This window comes from Thalia democratica, chromosome 5 (genome assembly GCF_965202585.1).
Source record: "Thalia democratica chromosome 5, ktThaDemo2.hap1.1, whole genome shotgun sequence".
Taxonomy (NCBI): Eukaryota; Metazoa; Chordata; class Thaliacea; order Salpida; family Salpidae; genus Thalia; species Thalia democratica.
The window spans coordinates 49,757,881-49,783,193 of NC_139169.1; the positions used below are offsets into that span (position 1 = coordinate 49,757,881).

General features: G+C 23.8%; 1 protein-coding gene across 2 annotated transcripts in view; it reads right to left on the reverse strand.

The window, feature by feature from the left end:
- Positions 1-5,207: 5,207 nt before the first annotated feature.
- Positions 5,208-25,313, reverse strand: part of LOC145835486 (uncharacterized) — a 33,542-nt gene continuing 13,436 nt past the window's right edge. Inside the window, exons 5-17 of one of the 2 annotated variants that reach the window (XM_082943103.1) lie at positions 23,417-23,517; positions 20,586-20,658; positions 18,714-18,886; positions 17,682-17,716; positions 17,370-17,458; positions 16,782-16,819; positions 15,228-15,422; positions 12,719-12,847; positions 10,287-10,412; positions 9,038-9,163; positions 7,722-7,826; positions 5,739-5,855; positions 5,208-5,533 (exon numbers count right to left, since the gene is read on the reverse strand). In XM_082943103.1, coding sequence (XP_082799229.1) covers positions 5,432-5,533; positions 5,739-5,855; positions 7,722-7,826; positions 9,038-9,163; positions 10,287-10,412; positions 12,719-12,847; positions 15,228-15,422; positions 16,782-16,819; positions 17,370-17,458; positions 17,682-17,716; positions 18,714-18,886; positions 20,586-20,658; positions 23,417-23,517 — 1,409 coding nt within the window. In that variant the 3' untranslated portion in view covers positions 5,208-5,431. Of the gene's footprint in view, positions 5,534-5,733; positions 5,856-7,714; positions 7,827-9,037; positions 9,164-10,286; positions 10,413-12,718; positions 12,848-15,227; positions 15,423-16,781; positions 16,820-17,369; positions 17,459-17,681; positions 17,717-18,713; positions 18,887-20,585; positions 20,659-23,416; positions 23,518-25,313 lie in introns of those variants that run through there. The other variant, XM_082943105.1, reaches the window with a different exon arrangement.

Below are 25,313 nucleotides of genomic sequence, written 5' to 3' on the forward strand. Positions count from 1 at the left end.
GATGATTTGTTTTCAATTTTTGAATAAATAAAGGTTTGACCTCCACAAAAATCCTTCAATTCGTCTCGCGGCAACTGGCATAACTTCTGTTGTAAACGAATTTCTTTAAATAGGTTTGAAGCTTTAAACGCACTAGGAGCTTGGCTTTTTATTTAATAATAAAAAAAAACTTTATATCTAGTTGCTGGCCAACTTAGTATCTTTATGTGACAGACGACAATAAAATACTGAATCCTACTGAAACTCAAAAAGTTAAGGTATTACAGCTGAAATACCAAAATAAAAATCAGTTGTCAGATTTTGTAAAGTATGACTGAAAAATGTCTGTATATTAGTTTTATAAATATATACTAAACAAAATACTTAATATAAAACAGTTCTTGACTAATTAGTAAACTCTTTTTTTTATTTTTGTAGGTGTTTATCAGGTTTAAAATCTAATACAGTTTCTTCTGAATACTTTGAATAAAAACTTGTTACAAGTTTTTAAACAGCGTAAAATGTTATTATTTAACTAAATATTCGAAAATAGTTATTTGAAGTGAAATTTGTATTAGTTTAAAATCATAAAAAAAGCTATATACTTAAAAAAAAAGTCGTGTTGCTTTTTGCTAAAACTAATATGAATTCTACGATTAGTATAGGCTGATTCTAAATTAAATACAAAGCTCGGCATAAAAGTTTTTTTACTTTAGTTTATCAAAACGGCTTAATTTCGTCATAGTTTGTAATTAGACGCTAGAAAAAACAGAATAGCATACCATCTTAAAATGTTTAAGTATATTCATGAAATGATGAACAACTTTATAATAATCAGGTTACCTTAATTATTCAAGGTTTTACTAGAGAATATTAAAAGTTTTATACTTTCAAAAAATAAGTAGTCATCAAGTTTTTGTCATTATTACTTTTCAATCCTTTAGTTTATAAATAAACAAAAAATATTTTTTTTTAATATTGTCCAAAACATTAGCTTTAATGATATACAATCATAGCATCTTTTAAGCAAATAACAAGCATAACAATTAAAAATAGTAGGCGTTAGAATTTCACAGTGTAACTTTTATTAACACAGAAATTTTAATCTAGTTTATTTATCAACATTTTAACCAAGTTTCCTTAAACTTTTTTTTCTTTAGTTTTTTATATCCTTTTAAATATACATAGATGTAAATGATGATTAACTACATGACAGTTATTCAGTTTAATAAACTAATAAATATAAGAATTTGTTCTAACAATTTTTAAAGCTTCGTACTAAGTTAACAACTCCGATAAATAACTTAATTACTTGACTAACATAGTGTAAATTTAAAGTTTCATTTTCTATATTATCATTCACGGATTTGTGTGATTTCATAAATGAGAAGAAATTTAATTATCTGTTTAAATTTAAAAATTATCAATTTTTACTACAAACATAATATGCATGTCTAAATAGAAACTATATTTTTATGTCTAGATAAAGTACTAAGTAGTATACGAAAAACAATTAAATCAACCTAACATCACGTTAAAAAACTTTAAAAACTATTGTTTCCTTTAAAACTATGCTCTATTTCAAATTTTTATTTGAAAAATTTTTAATTAGCCAATCTCTTAAAGTTTCAAATCAAAAAAATAACAAAGCAAGAAAAAGGTTAAAAAATTTTGAGTTAAGTTTCTTTAGTTTATTTATAAGTTTTTAAACAAATAAACAAAATTTTCGTGAAAGAAAAAATAAAGATTACTTATATCTTGTTTTTTACTAATTTAAAGAAATATATCTATTTTAAAAAAATAAGGATTTTTTGAATAGTACATCAAATGCTTTTAGTGATAAAAAAAAGGTAAATAGTTTATCGAAAATAAATGATATCAATATTTTGAATTCAGATACATTGTTTATTGAACTGAAAAAAAAAGCGCTCAAATACTTGGTTCTAGAACCTGGTGCACAAAAAAAAAATTTCGGTTATCAAATGCACACCTTTTGGATACCTTTTAACGCCTTGTCGATGACAGATCTTTTATTTAAAGTTTACAGTCTATCTAAGCATACTAAAAATATTTATTTTTAAAGTATATACTGCTATTTCAATAAAACTAGTTAAAATTGAAAAAAAAGTTTTATAAATGTCTTAAATGTTTTTGTTTTAACAATTTTTTCTTATAAATAACTTCAAGTTAGCAAGGTATAACTTATTCTAATTTAAACCTTTTAAACAAACTTTTATACTATATGACGTAACTATTTTTAGCTAGAATTTTCAAATTCATTGTATATAACTAAATTTACACTATATTATTATCAGTTTTTAGCAAGATTATTCTGATGATGCGGTAAATGAAATTAATTATTAAAGATCTTTAAAATGAGTGACTTATGTTTAGATTTTTTAGTTAAAACCAGTACCAAAACCACACTAATCAATAAACTAACTCGAAAAATTTATTCAAATTTTTAAAACAATTTTCTAAACCACAAAAAATACTCTACATAAGAAGCACTTAAAAAGTATTTTTTTGTTTATTTTTAATTTTTTAATTGATATTCAAACCAAGTGATCACTTAAAAATTATATTTTATTGCTGCTTCCTCTTAATATTATTTTGAGTTTTCGCTTATAGTAAGAATCTCATTAACTCTTCAATTATTCTGTAAGAACACTTTTTAAAATTGCCTTTATAAAACATGATAAACTGTGTGTATAAAAACGAATCCCGGGTCTCAGTCTACCTAAGTCTTGGGTTTGATGATCCAAGTGGTATGATCAAACCTTTATGTTAGCTTGAGCTTGTCTAATGACATATGTAATTCTAGACCTAGGCTCTGTGAGACTTTCTTAGTTTTTTTCTCTGCACCCTTTTTAGTAATAGTGAATAAAAGCTTATCAACTAGGTATAGGCTAGTAGTTATTGCAGCAGTGCTGAGATGGTTTTTACGCCAGCATTCAACAAGTACTAGACTGCATCGTTTTACCATGAACAAAAGACCATGTGACAGTCTACGATCTGGTTTCGTCATCATTAGGACTTATTAGGCAGATATAGTCACGATTAACCGTTATATCAGTGAAAACATGCTTCCTTTTGCACTAAAGCGTTGTATGTGGGTGCAGCCAAAAACTGAAGCAACTAATTTGTTTACAATTTAACGCTTCAAAAAGAAATATTAAAATAAAAATAAGTCTAACAATACATAAAAAGATAATACTAGCAAGGATTTTTTAAACAAGTTTCTATAACAAAGTGTCAGATACTTGTCAAGCTTTTTATGAAGATTTTTCGCTTTCTTATATTTCATTTCGTTTAACTGATTGTTTTATTACTAAAGGTTTAAATATTTAAATGATAAAAAAAAAACTATGTGTAAGAAACTTTTTAAGCATGTGGTGTACGACTCGATAACCGAAAGGTTCCTTTGTACACCAGGTCCTTAGACCAAACTTCTTGAGCGCTTTTTTTATCAATAAACGATATACTTCGACGAAAAAAGGATATACTTAAATGCAAAAAAACATGTGTACAACAAAAATTTTCTGGTCAAAAAAAACAATACACTAGTTTCTTCTTTTTACAAGAGCTTCGTTTTATTCCCGATACAATTTTCATAAGAGAGTTCATGAAACTTTGAATTACCATAAAAATTTTGTATTAGTCTTTGTCAGTGTTCTCCACGTTGTACACACTAGCGAGCATAGAAGAAGTTTTGCTGTAAGGACTGAACTCAGTAAAGTAAAATATATTTTCAAATGAAAATATTGTCATTATATGTTGGAAAAATCATAACAAGTTAATTTTTTATTAAGACAGTCAAAACATAAAAAATAGAGTATTTTTCTAATTTTCTATGTTTTATGTAGTCTGTTATGAAGTTTTAAAAGGTTGAAGACCACTGGCCACGTTATTAAGCTTTAAAAAAAAAGCATTAAAAAAAGCTTGCCACTTTCATAATAATGCGAAAAAATGCTTTTCAGGCGTTTCCAATTACTCAACTATTAATATCTTTTTAAAATAATAAACATCGATTACAACTTTAAAAGTTTATAAACATAAGTCACTAAGTAAATACCTTAATACTGAGACTTATATATGTTTAAAAATGCTTATAATTAAGTTAAGTTTATTAGAAGAATTTCCTTTTTAATTATTTAATCTAGTTTTGGAGAAATAATATTAAACTAAATTTTAAGTTTTATAGCTTCTACCTTAGGTAATATTTTAATTTTGGATTTAAAAGTATAACAATTATACTAAATCCAACTTATAATTAGAAATAAAACTTATTTTGTTTAATACTTTAGCTCACTTACTGATGAAACTAGAATAAAATATTTAAAATTCCATAAAAAAACAAACATTAAGTGTTTAAAATATTAGTTACTTACGTTTTCTAAAGAGATCTAAAAAAAACAACCATGTTGGAATGCAATAACATTTTTTTTATAGTTAATTAAACTAACGATGCTATGAATAACAGAGCTTGAATTTTTTTTTTTGCTAACGTACTAATTGTTCTAGTTTTAAGAAATTTATTACTGTTCAAAATAGGTCTTATACAAAAACGACATTGTTTTTTTGTTTTAAATTGTAGGTTTTTTCACCATGTTAACTTTAGGCTTTAAATAAATAAGGTATAAAAAAACAAAATTTTGTGTTTTACTTTGTTTTGCTTTTTTACTAAAACCTTAAGTTTTTTATTGTTGTTTTGGCTATAACTAAAAAAACACACTTAGAAAAACATGTTATTTTAATGTTGAAATTGCGAAAAGTTTTTACTACTCAAAGCAAATTTTTAAAAACGTTGAACAGCTAAAAATGTTTAAGTGACTTCGTAATGCAGATGACAGGAGCAGAGTATATTTATTTTTTTTACTTTTTAACACTTGAGGCGACAAAGATTTGAAAAATGCTGCAAAAACTAAACTCTTTGGCGACACAAACTAACTTAAACATTCATTATTAAACTTTTTACATAGTCATTAACGTTTATTTATAAAAATAAAACAGTGAACTTGTTTAAGTTGATAAAAATTATTCAAAGAAAAATGTGCAATTAAAAAAAACAAAAATTCTAGTTCACTATGTTTAAAGATATATAAATAAACGATTTTTAGAATTAGTGTATCAAATACAGCAAAAAATACCAATACTAGAATTAACTAACCTTATAACATAATCTTTACAAAATTTGATACTTCTGTACTAAGTACAAGACTGTAAAGTATAACATAAAGAATTTGAAAATTAATAATTAAAGGTAATATTATTACATAAAAAGAATTAAAAATTTTAAGTTTTGCAAACTACTTACTTGACAAATTTTTAAAGTAAGACTATAAACTGTTTTAGAAAAAAAAGGGTAATGTATGTTGTACTCTTTTTGAAACATAATAAAAAACAAAATAAAAATATTTAAAAAAATTGTTTTACAAAAGTTAAATAAATATCATGACGTTAAAACAGACTCTTCATCACTAACAGTACTTTCGTTTTTTGTAATGCCATCTTCTTTTTTCTCATTTTCAACTCTTATAGCTTCTAGTTTTACCTATTTCAATATTAATTTAACATAATATTTAAATTTAATCCTTATAATTTTTTTAAAGCAAAAATTAATATCTGAACATTTTTGTATTGGAATTCCAATAGAAATTAGTTTGAAAATATTGTTGGTATTTACAACTCGAACAACCTTGTTTAAAAAAATGCAAAACAAAGGTAGGTTAAGTGACTGAAAAAATTAAAAGATTTACTTGCAACGACTGCGACAACTCAACAAAATCTCTCTGAACTTGTTCAGATGTATGAAGGTTTTCCTGAAGACTTCGAATCTGATTTTTGGACGTTAAAAGTTCTTTCTCCAGCTTTTCCTGATAATTTTTTTTAAATCAATTGTTTTGTCATACCATTAGTAATTATAGTGAGTATTACAACTAACTCTTCCAATTTAAATAAATGGTATTTATGATATAATAATCATCAACAGTTTTATAAACTAACATATGTTTTTATAAAATAAACTCCGAGTTATAAATTTGTCTAAGTATATGTAGTATACTAATAGGTTACAGTATCTATAACATTAACAGTAACTAATAAAATAAGAGTATAATATATTTTAAATCCTCAAGGAAATCATATATGAACAAATATTGTATTAAAATAAAAAATTGATTAAGAAATTAAGTACATTTAAAAAGGGGACGGGTCAAATATGCACGAAGGGTCACTTTTAAACTACAAAAACATAAGAGATAAAGTTAAGTCATAATCTTATTACAAAACAATTTTGTATAAAATGCTATAAATCAAAATTATAATACTTATAGTAGCTATCAATATACAAGTATGTAGTTAGTGTTAATTTTTCCACAATATTTTTTTATTTTATTCTACTATAAAGAAAAAAAAACAACGGTTAATTTGTTGCTTAAATACATGTAGAGAAATAAATTAGCTTAGACGTAAATATTCGAATATAAGTAGTATTTTAAGATGAGTGAAATTTAAGAAGAGTTTTACAATATTTTTAAGAAATGTAAATAAAATGGAAATGATGTTTAGCATAATAAATTTTGGTGTAACATTTTAAGAAAAAGTTTCGATTTTGATCATACCTATTGTATACTTTAAATTTCTAATTCAAATGAATTTTGTATATTTATTATTATTGTATTTTTTTGTACATGACATTGTTTTTGATATGACAAACTATGCTACTGTGGTTTCTTTTTTTCTTTTCGGCATAATTAAGGTCACTATAATCTAAGAAATGGTTAAAAATTTTTGTCGTATAACCAAAACGCGCTAAATTATTAAAAAAAAAACTTTTCAAGTTAATGCAAATACTTTCCATTGTAAAATACTTTACAAAGTAAAGTAGACAAAAACTTTTATTTCAATACAAAACTATTGCAAACTACGCTATACGGTTATTAATAACTTATGTTTTAGCTACTCATGTTTATAATTTTAAAGTTTACAAATTAAGAAGAAATTTAAATGTAACGACTCTAAACGTTAAAAACATCGTATAAAACGTGACCTCTTATACATCTAATAATTTTAGACACAAAGTTATTAAAGGTACAATGACAAGAATCCTTTTACATATTACTTATTTCATTTTAAGTTAAAATATATCTAAGCAGAGTATAACTCAAACAATTATTTGTACAAACATTTAGTGCCATAATACAAAGAACTTATTTTTTGAGTATAAAAGTCATAATATAACGAACCATTTTTTAGTCAAAATCGGCCATATACGTGGCGTGATCACAGAATTAGAATATAGTCATTTGATATTAAAAATGCCTCTATCATTAAGTAATGTAATGGCCCAATAAAAGTACATATTGTATCTTGAACTAATACTATACTTATAGGTTAAATTGCTATAGTGAATGTTAAAGTAACAAATCTCAAACACATACAAAATTAGCACTTCCTTTTAGTATTCCTCGTATTTAAACTAAAAATGCTTAAAAAATTTACCAAACTTCTCAATTCTAAAAAAACTTGTATAATATTTATTAGACATTAAGTTACAAAATAATACTTTCGTGTTAAAATAGTTTGTAGTAATAAGATAAAAAATAAAAAAGTATAAAAGTCATTAAATAAAACTACTTTTAAAAGTAATTGCACTAAATTAAAGATAATTTCAAAGGCTTAAATATATATAAAATGTTTAGATTTTCAGAATGATTACAAGATAATAAATCACTTTAAACATTTTCTTTATTAGCTGCAAGTATTTTATCTCTGAGACTGGTCACCACATCTCTAGATTTTGTACGTAAGGAATCTGTTGCCATCTGATGCTTTTCTATTTTGACCTGACATTACGACAGTAAAGATTAGCTAATAAAAGTTTCCTTTAAAAATATAATAGTGGTTAGTCAATTTTTTAAATAATTTTGTTTATTTCTTACAAAGTACTTTTATCTCTCTAATTTTAAACTTAAAATCTAAAAGTTTTATAGGATTTTTAGTTTTAATTTTATTAACTATAAACATTATATAAACAAAATATCATACTCAAGATAGCTTACTAAACATAATATTTTTACCATAACCAGACTAAATGTACTACCGTATCTAACTCCCGATCATTTGAAAACTGATCCTTTTAAACTAGATCATTTCAAACTTAAAAATTCTAAACTTTTACTTTTCAAATTTAATATTTTCAAACTGTTAATTAGTTACCGTACAATAATAAAATTTAACTGGTAGTTGTTTAAATTTTAATTTAAAAGAGATGATAAATTGCTTATTTTTGCTTTATTACTCATTAAAACAAACTGAGTCAATAATATATTTTCTTTAACAAACAGATCATTAAACTAAAAAAATATCTAATTAATGTTCAAAAAAATTCGTTAAAGTAAAACATTTAATAATTTAAATTAAATAAATACTTTAAAACTGCACTTTTTATAAAAAAACAGTAAGTTAAAAACCAAATTAACCAATTCAGGGGAAAATATATAAAGCTTGTTAGTAGTAAAATTTAAATGTAATTTCAGGCAACATTATAGTTTAATTGAAATTACATAGAATCAAATTTAAACAATTACTACAATATATATTAATTAAAACTAAATTATTATTAAATTAAGAGTTTGAAATTTTAAGTTCGAAAATAAAAAGTCTAAAGAATTATATTATATGATTAAGTCTAAAACTATTGAGTTTGAAATTATTATCTATAGAAATGGTCGGTTAAATGAACATTGCATTTTTACACCTTGACTACTTTAATATATAAACATTATGTTTATTATGTAAACTAAAAATAAAAACTATTTGATTGGAATAAAAAATTTTACATTTCATTAATGTTTATTAATTTCAGGACTGATACTATTTGAATTAGAGGAAGCTGTTACTAAAAACTTTAATCTTTACCTACTGACAAAATAAAAATTTTCTTCAATATACTAGTATACATTGCAAAACATAAGTAAGTAAATAATTCATCATGTTATGTAGGAAATTAAACATATTAACAAATTCATCAATTAATTGTTAAGTTAATTGAAACCTTTAATTCATTGTTTTCTTTCAGAGCATTTTCAAACTGATGTCTCATATTTTGTAGAGGAGTAAGCTGTGACTGTAATTGATCAATTTCTAATTGTAAAGTATTTTCCATTTGCTGCTTTGAATGCTAAAATTTCATTATTAACAAATTAAATTGTTTTCAAAACAAGTAAAACAAAACAAGCACACAAATTAAAAGTTCAAACAGCCTTAAATTTGTAAAAATATTTTAAGCAGAAAAAAAGGTTTGCTAAATGTTTTATAAATGACTACTATGTAATTCAAATTTACAAGTTAAAGTTTTCAAATAGTTAAAATAAATGTCTTAAAAACAAGTTCTAGATTTTAGCTATTTTGTTATTCAATTATTGTTTAAAAAACCTTTTTATGGTTTATTTTATATAATTATTTTTTTAATTTAAGCTTTAAAGCACACTCAATCTTTGTTTTTTTTTAGAATATATATTACAAAAAAATTTCAATTATCTATAGCAAAAAAAGCCTTTTTATACAAAAATCATTGACTTGTTTTCATCATAACACTTTTTACATCCTACATATACATTTTACATTCTGTAACGTTTTGTGTATGTGAGAACACTGCTTTTAATGAGTAGAAATTTTTACAAAATTTTAGGCTTTAATATTTCTTAATAAAAAGATAATTATAGTACAGGCATTTATCTTATAATTTACAAAATATTTTTTAATGAATTTAATTAGCTTAATAAATTTGTGTTTGTTTTTATATTATGTATGTGAAAAACATCGTTTTAAATGAGCAGAAATTTTTACTAAACTTTTGGCTTTAATTTTTTGAATAAAAATATAATTATGGTAAAGATAATTTATCTTATATTTTGCAGAGAATTTTTTAAACCATGCGTTCAATAAATTTAAGTAAAAAGTTTTATTTTTAAAAACTTAATTTCACCTATGCTCTTAAAAGTTAGTTTTTTTTTTTTTGTAGAAAGCTGTTACAAAAATTGTAAATAAGTTTAAGCAGGAAATTTAAATATTACTTCAAATAATAGTTCGGGAAAAATATATACTATGATCTGATAACCTGATTTCATGGTTACCAACTTTAAAAGCAAACAATAAGGTAAATTTAAGTAGTTTTAATCTAGCATGTGTTAAAGCATACATAGTTAAATGAAGAATTCCCTATTCTGATGAAATAATACATCAATAATCGAATAATTCAGAATTTCAAACATGTAAGTAAATATCAAAAAAAAAATTTTAACCTGTATAACATTAATTTGGTTTTTGAGAAATGAAAGTTCACTTTGAAACTTGTTTTCCATTTGGCTTTTTTCATTTTCAGCTGTATTACAGGTTTCTTTATATGTTGTCACTTCACTTTTCAATTGCTGAAATAATACTAATATGTCTTTAAAACGTTTTAATCTACGTATATGTTTTATATTTATTTGTATTTGTTTACTAAACCATTACATAAACATAAAATCTTAATTTTAAAATACAAATGTAAAAACATTCTGTAACTTTTTTTTTATTGAATTTAAGTTCAAAACTTATGAAAAAAAAAACAAATGTAAAAGAATGTTTAAAATAAACGTTTTTAGATTCTAAAAAGTTCAAATACTGTTAGTAAAAGTTTTGTCTGATGTAACTAGCTACAACATGATTAATGATGAGTTATTTTAAAAATAGGTTTTAAAAATTTATAAACAAACGCTTTAAAAAAGTATATAAGTTCTTTAAAGAAAATTATAGAACAGAAAACAAGTTATTAAATTATATGTTTCTGTGTGAAACTAACACGGAAGTTGTTACTAAATGATTTAACTAATAAATTTGGTTAACTATAATATTTTTTAGTACAGAGAGTCTACCCTCTAAATTATTTTAAAGTTAAAAATGTTGCATATGTTATTTTCAAAGATAACAAACTGTTATAAGTAAGAAAAAAAACCAAGTTATTTTTTCTTTTACCAAATTTTTGTTATAATTAATTTTATATCGGAAAAGCCATGTTTAAAACTTTGTTTTTAATATTTTTACAAAATAAAACACCCGAATGATTACAGATTTCTTTTTCTGATTAAAGTTATTTAGCTAACAGCTTTATCTTTTATAAACAAACTTACAAACAATTATTTTAGTTGTTTTATTTTAAAGCTAAGCAAACAAAATCTCTTAGAAAATTTGAACATTTTAGTTTCTAATTTTGAAATTGAATCCATAAAGTTTTTATTTTCTATACCTTTTCTAAAGCATATGCTTTTGCTCTATAAGTCAAAAGAAACACGTAAACATTAAAAAACTTTAGAAGCATATATAAAACAAATGAGTTGAAGAATACTTAGGGATAATATAATATTAAAACAGGAGAAAATAAATATTCTAGATGAACCTTTTTAAATACTACAGTGACTAATATTTTATACAAAACTAATTAAGCCAAGATGTTATGTACTGCAGCCATATGTTGCCGCAATACGAGGTTGCTTACGGGTTAATAAAGGGATAGATTAAGGATAAAAGAAGATATTGTGATCTGCGTGTCCTTTTATACAGCAACCATTTCATAGTTTAAAAGTGCGAATAGAATGCAATACTTTTTAAACGAAAAAGAAAAAGAAGAGGATAATGAACACTACACAACAAACCAAAATCATAAGTGATAACACAACAATTATCACAATAAAATAACTAAAAGATACATATAATTTAAGATAAAGAAAATCATATAAAACATTTATTTTTATCACACCGTAAATGCTACCGTAAATAACAGACTAACTGCACTATAAATGCACCAACTGACTCTGTCGAATAATAAAATGTTGTATGTTTAATATAGAAAGTAAAGAATATTTTCTTTTCTTACAGATTTATTTATTACATTACCAAAAACTTATATCGGTTTACAAACTTAAAAGACTCAAAAAAAAACTTAGATAAAACACATTACTTTACTACCGTCTTGAATAAAATGCATTTGTATTACATATTTCCACTAACAAACTTAGTTTTTATTTTAATTTATAAAATAAGAGACGCTCTTGTGGTATAATGTGAGTAAAAAAGCTCGGTAGTTTAAAAAGAAACTGCTAAGCGATGCAAAGAAGCTTTATATTATGAAAACAAGTAAAGATTCAAAAACAGGAATGAACTATATTAAAATTTTAGTTACTTTAATTAGACAATTACAAAATATAGATATTAGTCAGGGTTGCCACTCGTTTTTTAAAAAAACTTTCCAGGTTTTTAAAAGTACACATTTTTGGGTCTATTTTTAGTTTTAAGTGAATTTCTATATAAGAAGCTGTGTAAAACAGTATAAAAACATTGAAAAGATACTGTTAAGTTACTTTAAATGTTTTTTTTTAATAAATAAAATTGTTGATGATGACAAAAAATCTTATTAATACGATAGATTTTTTGTGTCAAATCGAAATTTTACTACTAAAAGTGTTAAAATTATTAAAAATCCAGGTTTTTCCAGGATTTTTTTTTCAAAATTTCTCAAATTCCAGGTTATTCCAGATTATTTTTGCCTAAATTGTCGAATTCCAGGTAAAGTGGCAACCCTGGTTAGTAAAAATAATAAATACAAAAAAATACATCTTTTTTAATTATTAATTAGTTGGTCCCAGTTTTTCATAATTAAGATAAACACTAATTGATTAAGAGTAGTATAAATTCTCACCTCAACAGTCTTGATGTGAAGTCGCTCCGAGAGCAAACTTTTACCGTGGATAACATTCAACTTATCTCTTTCCTGGGTGACTATCATCATTTTTTTTTTCAATATTTCATAGTTTGATAACAGTTCATTCTAAATTTAATTGAAAGTTAAAAATAATTTGAATGTCATTTAAAATTATTTATAACATTCATTAACTTGTATCTAATTTTCACATATAATATATTTTATAATATGTAGTTACACACCAGTAGTTACCATTTACGTAAAATATACTGTTTCATACAATTTTTCTGATATTTCACAAAATAATAAACGAACTATAAGTTTTTACGTTCAACTACCTTTAAATATAAAAATACATAAACACCTAGGTTCGGACCTTTAATTGATAACTACTATTTTGTTTGTCATTCAATGACTATAGTATAGTATTTATACTTACTTAAAGCCTTTTGTAAAACCATGAAATTCAACAACAACATTTTTTCAATTTTTTAAATATCAGTGGAGCTAAATTGCGCTTAGCTGAAGATATAGATTTATGAATTTGACTTTTCATAAAAATAAAAGTTTTTGATTATTTAAAAAAAACTAAATTATACGGTAGCCTAATATTTTGTCAATATATTCTTCAACTAAATTTAAACTTATAATAATACAAATTTTAAAATTTAAAGTAGTAGCTTTTTAGGATTTCTTTCTACATGCTTTTTGTGTAAATTCTTTTTTAGACTCGATAAAGAGGTAGATGAAACTCATATTTCAATTAAAATTAAAACAGCTAACAGATGATAAACAGTGTAATATATTAAATTCGGACTGTATCGACTAAGTTTTGAAACAGCAACTGAAGCTCTGTAACTAAAATACAGCATGGTAAGACCTAAAGCTGTTATTACTACTGAATATACTTTCAAAAAAGTTTTCATTGAAATATAGTAAATATAGTCTCTATTTGCTGTTATTTTCGCTTATTAAAAATTTTGAAAGAAAACAAAAGTAATGGATTAATTTATTAACTAAAACTAACAAACAAAACTTTGCATCAGATTTGCTTAACTATAAAAAAGGAAATCAAAGATTTACGTGATAAGATCCGTCTTAGATTTTTTAGGGTTGGTTTTATAACACTATAAAAATTTTATCAAAACAGAAACTATACAAATGACCTTGTACCGAGTGGCAAAGCTTCATTTAGGTTTTTTAAAACTTACTTTGAAGTTTATAAAATGAAGGGCTTTCTAATCACTAATTATCAAATAAAAACTCGAAATATTTTTTAATCCGAGCTCCAATATAACATGTGACTTATTTGTTTTCTGATTCATTATTAAAATAATCGGCGAAAGTCTACAGAGCTTAAAGCCTGGATTTTCGTATGCCTAAGACAAGCTCAAGTTTAACATAAGGTTTGATAATACCGATTCGATCATCAGACCACAAGCTTTCGGTAGACTGAGACCGGTTTTGTCCTTATGACATTCACAACCGAAAAAACTTGCAGTCTTTAAACTACGAACGGTTTATTATGCTTTCACGTGAAGCAACCGTTTGCTGATAGTATTGATCAATAACGTCAGCATTATATTTTGCCGTGCATCGTTTAATATATTGTTTACTAGGCAAGACAGCTGGTACGCTCGTATTTAATACGATCAACAAAAACATCGGCTTGTCTCACGGCATATGAAAGTCAAGGCTTAGGCTCTGTAGACTTTCGTCGATGTTTTCGTTGATCGTATTCAATACGAGTGTACCAGCTGTCTTTCCTAGTGAACAATATATTAAACGTTGCAAAGCAATAGACAATAAAGACGTCACTGATCAATATCTGCAAACGGTTGCTTCATGTAAGCATAATAAATTGTTCGTAGATTGACATCTGCAAATTTATTTATAGTGACTGACCAATAAATCGTTTAAAAGACGGGACTGGTCTCAGTCTACCAAAGGCTTGTGGTCTGATTACGAATTGGTATTATCAAACCTTTGTTAATTTATTTCTATATAACACTTCTATAATACTAATAAAGTTTAAAAGTAGCATCTAACTTAGCTAACAAAAATTGAAATAGAATCAACTTAATCAAACAGAACAAAAACTTCATACAAAAGACTAGTCTGACTTTTCTTATTAATACCTTTAAAAAGTTTATCACATACTCCCTTAATGGGTCGAAGATTTGCCAACCCTGAGTAATAAAAAAATAGATTAACAGTCTAACACAATTAAAATATATATCGTAATTTGAGTATTGTGGTTACAGTTTCATTTAAGCTATTCTATGCTTTACAATAGATATTTTAATTTTTCGTGAGCTTTTTAAAAAGTTTCAAAAAAGTCAAATACCAATAGCTAGCCTGATTTTTATTCAATTTCAAACTGACTTGAGTTAGCCTAAGTGAAAATCAACCGTGTTTAAGCTCATTTTTTAAATAACATTATAATATCAACATTAATTTAAATGTTTTGAACCAATTGGTTTACTAAAAATTTATTTAAACTAACAATTCTCTTATTATCATCAATTTCTTTTATTTTACGATGGTTTTGCAGTTCTTTTAAAACGCTTTCAAACTCATGAAGTTTATTTTCTAATTGCAATGCATCATTACTAGCATGTTTTTTTAATGTTTCAAGTTCACATTCAATATGCATTTTTTGCTTGTGTTCTTCTTCAAACTTGGTCTTCCAATAACCTTGCTGAATATTAAAAAGAAGCTTTTATTAAATACAAGGTTTGAACACCTAAACAAGTACAACTCTAAAAAGGTGAAAAGTACTACTTATTTTTCTAAACTGTTTACTCAGTAAATAACTTCAAACTCGTTTTATCACTTGATAAGGAAGTTTAGTTTTTTATTTCAAAAACGTTTAGGTATAACAAAAATTAAAATCAAAAAGAAAATAAGGAAAATCTGCTTATATGTATATATATAATTTTTTAAATAGTTCCATCTAAGTATATACTTTTCTTTGTTCTTAAAAAAAAATTGTAGTAATAAAAAAATTTAAACGTAGGATGAGTATATTTAAATTACATACGTTTACAATTTTAAGTGCGTATATTCTATTCTTTTAGCAATCTACTTACATTAGTAGTATTGCACACAAATTCAACAAAATTTTAGAATCACATCTCTAAAATATAAGTAATGCTTCAAATTACTTATCAGTAACTCTATCGTAAATTTGCGGAAGGATTAATGATACGAAGGCTTTACAGCTGATACATTTCAAAATGAGTTATATAAAAAACAACATCAAAATTTATGATGAGTATAGAACATAACGATACTAATATATCTATAAAATAAATAAAAAACATTCGTAGTAATGGATAGTAATTGTATATTGTGTATATTGTAGTTTATCACTTTTGGATGATTAATAACTAAAATAATATCTAGTATTTACAATTTTAAATTAGAAATATGAGCTGACTAAAATTTAATAATAACATTCGTAGTAATGACAAATAGTGGTATATTATAGTTCATCACGTTTGGATGGTTAATATCTGAAAAAATTATCTAGCATATACAATCTTTGAAGAAACAAAAAGAACCAAGTTTAATAGAATATATAACTTAAATTAAAAATATGAGCTGAAGAAAAATATGTAAAGTATAATAGTAGATACGAACTAGTGTTTAAATTTAAAACTAACAGGGGATTGTAATATGCAATCAATACTAGTTATACAACTTATCTACAATTGTATATATAAAATTTTACGACCTTTAATCTTATTGTAACTTTTAATAAAAATACTTTACAAAAAAAATTAAAACTTATAATATTTTGTGAATTTCAAGTATGAACAACACTGTTTAGATTAGATAATCTTACTATACTTGTTTATAGCAAAATGATTGCATCTTTCAGGGACATTTTTTTTTGCTATATAAGGACGTTTTTAATCAAGTTAATAAATAATAGATAACTATGCATAAGATTTTAAAAAATAATCATTAGTTCAAGGTGTATATAACAAAACACAGTAAGTACAAGCACAGTAAAAACTTTTAAACTACTTTTGATAAGAATTATCAAACTAACTTCTGATAGATTTGAAGATTCTTGATTTGCAGATCTATCTGTAAATTTTATTATTTAGTTACTCTAGATTTTATTGTAAATGCTAAAACAAATAAAATAATTGTCATATTATATTTATTAGCATTATACCGGTTTAAAACTAAAAAAATAGCACATAGAGCTACAAAGTAAAAACTGTTGTACATTTAAATTAAGGTAAATCTATTTTTAAAAGTTGTAAACATATGCTTGCTTAAAAACAGAGAATTTAACGAGGTAAGAAAGAGTACGTAAAGCAAAAAACGAACCAGATAAACTTAAATGAAAAGCGCAGCGCAAAACTTAAATGAAAATAAAAGAGAGTAAAAAGTGCAAATTAAATAACTGCTCTGTTTTCTTGTAGCCTTTCAGCTATTTTCTCATGAATTAAACATATACCGTTAGCCGGTAATTTTACGTAAAACACATTTCAAAATAAACTTTAACATGACAGTTTAAGTACTTAAATGAAAACAGTCTTCACGATAGTTTAAATTATACAATTAATAAAGTATAATTAAGTAAATAAAATCAAGCCCTTTAAAGGTTTTCTATATACAGCTATCAAACTTTTTGAAGTTTTCTCATGCATGAGTGAACTCGAATGCTCATCGCCAATCATATTACATACGTTCATGGTATCAGCATGAATTCCTCCGCTAAATATTAGTAAACAAATTTTCAACTTAGAAAACCAATACTGTTAAGAAAAAAGTTGTATATACTACAAAATAATCAAAGCAGAATTATTCGTATACTTACTTAATTTTATTTTTTTTGAATAACACATCTACTATGCAAAGATCACATGGTTATTTCATATTATGATTTTTATTTACTATTTAAAGATATGTAACAATTCTTTTAATATAATTTCCTTACCTTTCATTAAAACTGCTTTCATTTTCTAAACCATTCTGTAATAAACGTTTTATTAGTTATGACAATTCAATATAATTGTATCATTAACATAAACAAGCTTTTAATAAAGTAATATTATAGTTCTTTATTTTGTTTTTTCTAGTTGAGTTTACTAATAAGTTTTTTAAAGTCTTATAATCAAAACTTCTTTAAAGTATTACAAAGCTTTTTAGATAAACCATAAAACAAGAATTCGTCAATTCAACTAAGTTTAAGTTACATTCGTTTCTAAAAACAAGAACAACCAAAACGTTACAGGACAATAGTGAAAGTACTAAGTAAGTTATAAAACGAAATAAGTTTATAAATTATCTTTTTTTAGCTATTTAAAAATGATATTTTTGGGTAATTAATAAACGTAAGTATAAACACCCTTAAACTTTTAAGTACTCATTTATAAGCTCAAAAATTAATTTATACCAGTTGAATTTAGTTTTAATGTAAAAAATGTTTCTTGATTACATTTTTTATTCAGCTGTAATAAAAAAAGTTAATTAAAACATACATAAATTTTCTGATAATTTACCGTAAAAGTCATTAAGCCTGTAACATCTTAAAATTTATTTTTAATTTAATTATTCATTTCGACATGTATAGAAATACTTGTAGGTAATTTTTGTATGTTTTATTTCGTAAATATTTTTATGATTTTAATGTTTCAGTAGTTTTCTAATGAAATAATTTAAGATTTTTTTTTATGAAAACTTTTACAGAAACTGTTTTTATAAACACTAAGTTAATAGGTGTTTAACGATTGATAAATTTATTTTTGTATAACATTTTAGTTGAACTACAAAAGAGTATAACAAATTATAACAAATTACTTTAAACTTTACTTAACTATAAGTATTTTTTTAATTTTTTTTATTTAATAATTTTATTGTTATCTGAGATAAGTAGCTACATGTTTGGTTGTTAATAGATTAAAGCAATCTTACTAAATAAATATTATTTAAACAACTTATAGTGAAAATTTAATATTATTAAACAAACACTGCTCCTGTTTGTCTTGATTAGTTTCCACTGTTGACTAGTAAGTATGTTTTGTAAATACTGTATATCGCCAACACATAATCCACTATCATTATCTGGCAAGACCTTAACTTTTTTTACAGCCAGCTTGAGTGTTTCATGATCAAATAACTCATCTTTTAATTTCTTTGAGGCTGATTTTTTTATAAGTAAATTATACAAAACTTATAAAATGTATAATAACTAAATTGAAAACTATGCTGGTATTATTCAAAGTTGAAAGAAATTTTAGACTAAGATATAACTATTTTCATTTAAACTTAAATATAAATAATATAAAAATTGTATACATAACAACTAACTTAAGGTAGACATTTACCTTGTAAAACTTAAAAATATTGTGTAAATTAAAACTTTTTATTTGTGTACTATATACTATAATAAAAATTTGCATTTTTTCACGAATAAAAAATGTTACAGTATAAATTTACTGAAAGTATACAAACTCTTTTTTAAAGAACAATCAGATAGCTTGAGGTTATAATAAAATATGTTCTTACAGTAATACTGTTTTAAAATTTAAACAACGATAAATCTTAAACTAAAGAAAAAATATTAAAAAAATTGTAAAAAATCTGTTGTAAATTTACATAGTTTAAATACCTTGTGAAAAGTAAACATGATTAAAAATAGTATTATAAGATATAAACAAACTTTAATTTAAATCAGGTAGAATTGTAATGTTGAAAACTGATAAATTGTTATAAGATACAGATAGCAAAAAATACATATGCTGTAAAATATTACAAGTTTTCGTGAATCATTTTATAAAGTACTATATTTTAAACATTTTTGTTGAGCTTGATAAACTTAAGTAAGTTTTACTAATACAGCTATTTATTTAATAAAAAAAGCTTCCTATACACAATACTTAATTTCACACACCTTGTACTTAAATTAGATATGAAGTTTGTACAATTGTAATTTAGTTATGTATATAATGTAATCTACACTAATTTTTTGTTTCAAATAGTATTAAAACAACAGTAAAAATATGTCAAAAAGAAACATTGAGAAAGTTTTTTTTTTTTTTATAAAATTTTAACACATTACTTAAAAATTGTTTTATTTTTTAGTTATAAACTAATAAAACAAACAAAGAAAAGTAGTTCTGCATCTGAACCTAAAAATTAAGTTCTAAATTCAAATTGAAAAAACATATTTGCCTCGCTAACAGGTAAAATTAAACTTTACAAAACATTTAAAAAAAGAATACTAAATAAGAATAACTAGGTCTACAAACTAAACTAAATAGTAATAAAAATATTTTTTTTTATCTGTACAATATATAGTATAAAATATATAGAAGTTTGTTTAGCACAAACATAAATTGCATAACTTAAATTCATCATATCTAAAAATTGTTGTATACTTTTGAATTTAAAGTTAAATAAAATATAGTATTAAAAAAAACTTGAAATAAATGTAAGTGATCTACCTACTAGCTGTATTTAATAATACGTGTTGTCGAATTTATCGTGTAAAAACTCAACAGCTAATATACATATACACTTAGTTTGTCTAACTAAATAAAGTTTTTGCGGTAAATATAAATTATAAAATTGTTTTAATTCTATAAAAACATTTTAAACCTTTATTTTATTTAATACATTACCAATCTTGCTTAAATAATTATATAAACAGCTGATTTTCCATTTGAATAAGTATAATTAACAATGTTTAAAAAAACAATTCTTACAAAATTGAGATTTTTTTTAGTGATTATCAACAAAATATAACTATTAAATTAGTATTTGTGCGATTCTTTATTAAAAAAGGCTGACTACCTACCACACCTACAATTCTAAATATTTTTAATAAAAATTTTCTCACTTTCCTGCAACTGTATTCTGAGATCTTCATTTTCTTGAAGAATTACTCGATTATTTTCAGCTTGTTTTTTTAACTGCAAAGATTAAAAATTTGAACGAATTGTAAATTAATTAAGATTAGGTAATTTTTAACTTACCTATAAAAAAATAAGTAATTTACAAAAGTAGATTATTTATTTTAAATTTTCAAAAAAATTTGTTTATCAATATACAAAATCTTTTAGGCTTATTTTATAATTTAAAAAAATTAAAAACCATTATAATTTATAAGACTACTATAAAATCAGAAAAAGACTTTTTTCTTGTGTTGGCTCCACTGGACTGTCTTTTAAAGATCACTATACAAAACACAAATACATTTTCTAAGTAAAAAACAGGCAGTGACACAACTTTATCAAAGTATATATGGAAACTTATACTAACAAAATAGACTTGGTAATTAATTTGGAAATACTAGCAACAACAAAAAACAGTTATTATTAGAAAATAGTTGTAAATTATGTAACATTAAACCTATATAAACAAATATCTAACTAAAAGAAACAGACTATAAACCGGTGGTATACATCAAATAAATGTTACGTCAATTTAAATAGGCAATAAACTTAAAATTCTGAGTCTTAAATTTTTTACTTGTGTGTTTTTATTTTATTATTACGTAACAGCTAAGTTTTTGTAAGTTTTGTTTTGTTTGTAATCTACTTTATAACAAAATACCTACTGACGAACGCTTATTATACGCTTAAACGTTGTACAAAGAAAAATTTTGTTTTAAAGTACTACGTTTATATATGATATATAAATATTCATAACTTACGAGCTAAAAGTTTGTTAATACAGATCCTAACGAAGCAAGTTTGTTGGAATAGATAATAGTAACTACAACTGCTCAGTACTTTTCTTTATTAATACATTTTTTAAACATAAATTATGCATATATAAATTAATATAAATGTTAACTTATTTTATTATTTTATTTTAAGTGTGTGTTTTTTTTTACTTTTATTGTAATTTTACTCTTTTTTTTTTTAATAATATTACATTTATATTACGTCTAATTTATATATCTTTAAATATGATAAGTAATAATTTTTAGCTGAATTTTAGTAAACATAAATTATAAGTTTTCATAGTACTATAATTTAAATTTACAAATTAATGCTTAATGATTTACGCCATTTCACAATGTATAACCGTGGGATTATATAGCATATATTGTATCTACTTTAAACTACTAATCTTTAATAATTTATGGCTTTATAAATACATATATTCATCTTCTTTATCTTCTATTCTTTTCTTGCAGTAACGTTCTTAATAGAATTCCATGCAACTATGTTTTTTTTTTTGATACAGAGAAACATATGTTAGTTTGATAAAGAAATCACTGTTCAGTTTGCTGATATTATTGTAGGGTATAAAAAGTTTATTCGCAAAAAATAAATAATATTAAGCTTTTCGGATGAGCTCTTGAGAAATTTTAATTTAATAAAAAACTTAAACATAACTAGCTTAACAAACTGTACGGTAAAAGAAAGAAACTTAAGTTTAAAGATATACAAGAGATTCAAAGCAAAGGGGTAACAACTAACTATACTCTAAAACCAACTCCTTAAAACTTATAATTAAACAAAACTGTGTAAGAAATTTAATAGACTTTTATAAAAGTTCTACAGGCCTCGGCTGTTGGTCGAGTTCTGTGAACAAGCGACAAGTGCATCTCAAAGACTCTGGTGTACAATGAGTTGGTCCTTGGGAACATAAAACCTGTAGACCAAAACTGCATTATGAATACTCTTGCAAGCGCGACTGGACAGCTAAAATACAGAAATTGATGAGTGAAAAAAGCTGACTGATAATTTAAACAATCTGTGTTTTCCCAGCAATAAGAAACTACGAGAAAGAAATTTTTTGGAGACTAAAAATAGAGGGCAAAGAAAACAAAACTTGTTTATTTACTTTTAATTTTTTGTATTTATTACGTTCTGCCTTTATTTTAGGTTTTAGAATTTTTTATAGAATTAATAAAAATCTATAAAAAAATAATAGATTCTGTGGGCACTCCAAATATGACCGATTTAAGCCTCTAGCATAATTATTGTATTTTTTTAGTAAAAGTCAACTAAATTTTAATTCATTCAAAGGATCTTCAGTAGTAAGAGTAAATTAAAATTTTAGAAAATTAAAATATACAAAAAATAACAAATCATACAGAAAAATACAGAAAAATCAATAATTGTAAATAACTTTTAAGATGCACAAAAATATTTAGTAGACAATCTTAGTAAATTATTTAACAAAATTATTTAAATTACAACATTTCATGTACCCATTTGTTGTTAATAAGTAATAGCCAAATTTTTTCCATTAAACAATTTTATTTAAGCAGTGCTTTCAAAATTTAACTAATTTTCTTTTCAAAACAAAATAAATGCTTACAAAAGTAATTAATCAAACAAATTAGAGTAAACTTAAGAAATATTCAATAAAAAACTAATCGAATTGACCATAAAAACTAAAAAAGATAATTAGAACAAAAATAGTAAAACTGTTTAATGGAAAAAATTTGGCTTTTAACAATAAATTGGTACATTAAATCATGTAAACATCTTTCTTCACAGTCATTTTAAAGTCAGTACCGAATTTCCAAACGTTTATAAACAAAACATTATTAAACTTTAATAGCAATTTTCAATGTATTTTCATGTAGGCATAACTTCATTTCCTATGTTGGAAAGAGCAGTCGCCTTTTTTGTGCACAGCTTAAACAACGGGTTGTATTTCAAAATAAATACTTTACACCACAAAAGAAACTAGATAGAATATTTTTACTTGCTGCAACTGTTGACAATTTTTTTTCTTTTCCTGATCCCATCTTTCTCTTTCAATTTCAAATTGCTGATACATCTCACTACGCTGTTCTTCCATTGAATCTAAGGTTTTTATCTATTTTTCAAAAAGAAGTTTTATACTAGTAAACAAAGTTATAATTTGATTATTTTAAGTATTTTTGAGTAACTTTTTTCACATGTTAGAACCACTAGTAACAGTTAAAATAAAAATCATCAACAGCTTTTTCAAAAATATACAAATAAAAAACACTAATTAAACAACAGATTCGATAATTTTAGCATTTGAATAACTTTAACTTACCAGCCATTATATGAAAACAAACTATAATTTAATAACAAGACAACTTTACTTAAAAAGAAATAAATTTTGCTACACCAACAGTTTAATCAGGAATGAAAACTAAAACAAACGGAACATTATTCTTTGTCAAGCTTTAAAAATTATGCGTCAATTCGCTCACTTATTTTAGACTGCAAACATGACCTTTGAAAATGTCAAAAACTTGATTACTATAGTTTTCCCGTAACTTATATACTAAAATACTTTGTAAATCTTTTTTTTGTATAACACTTAGCAACGCTCAATGTTTATTCTAAACTTCTAATATAACTTTACTTAACTTCTTAGATAGCAAACTAATAAAAATAATACATATTTAAAGTAACTGTAGAGTTTCTTATTAATACCTCAAGTAAATGTTAAAAAGTTGAGTAATGACAAATAAGAACTTTTTATACGAAACGCAGTTCAAAACTTAAGGCATAATTTGGTAAACCTACAAGAAAGATAAAAATATACAGTATGTAAACAAACATCGATAAGATACAAAACTAGGCTCAACCTAACTAACAAAGTTTTACTGAGTTATTTAGTCATATATTAAGTTTAAATGACAAAAAACTTTAATAATTTGTTTTTAACTAAAGAAGTTTTAAATTGATTAAATAAAAGTTTTCAACCTTTTCCATGCTAGCATAATTAATTGTTCAAGTAAAAATTTTATGTGTCCAAAAAGGCTTTAATGTATATTTTTATAATCTTATAAACTACAAAAGACTTCAAGCATAATTTAATACTATTTTGTTAATTAACATTAAACTTTAAGATTTTACTTAATTTGACCCTGGTGGTAATAATTAAGTATTCCTAGAATCTAATTTGTGTTATTTTTAATCATCTAATTTGTTAGTATGTGAAACAAAAAAAAATTAACTAAAATTACAAAGCACATAATAAGGCAATAACATAATAACCGACTAAATTTATTTATGAAAATTTTATATTAGTAGAATATGAAAAAATTTAACAAAAAGTACCTATAAATAATATTTTAAAATAAACATATTCATAAAAATAAGTTAGGGATTAATCCGATCGACAAATTGGCTAGAATCAAGTCTTTTTTCTAATAAAGATCTGACCAGATCCGAATACGGATATTCTCAAATCGATATCCGGTCAGGTTCCGGTCAAGATACTTAAATCTTTAATTTAGTTACATTTTGTTAAATTTTCAATAGATAATTGAATAAAGTATACTAATTTTAATTTATTTGAAAATAAAAAAAGCAATAAAATTTAAAGCTGTACGAACAAAAACTAAATCAAATGTCATAAAAGTAAGAAAGCAAAATAATTATGAATTAACTAACCAACATGCTTATATTGATGTAGTTCAGAAAAACACATTCAATTTAGTGCAAATAAAAATTTACCTTTACTTCATTAAGAAGATTTGTAGCTTTTATAGTTACAAGAAAATGATATTTTTACATAAAAAAGTATCTAGTACTGTAGATTTGTTAATACTTGATTTTTTACCTTTTTTATAATTATTTATGTTAGGGGAGGGCAACATACGAATCGCGATGTATTT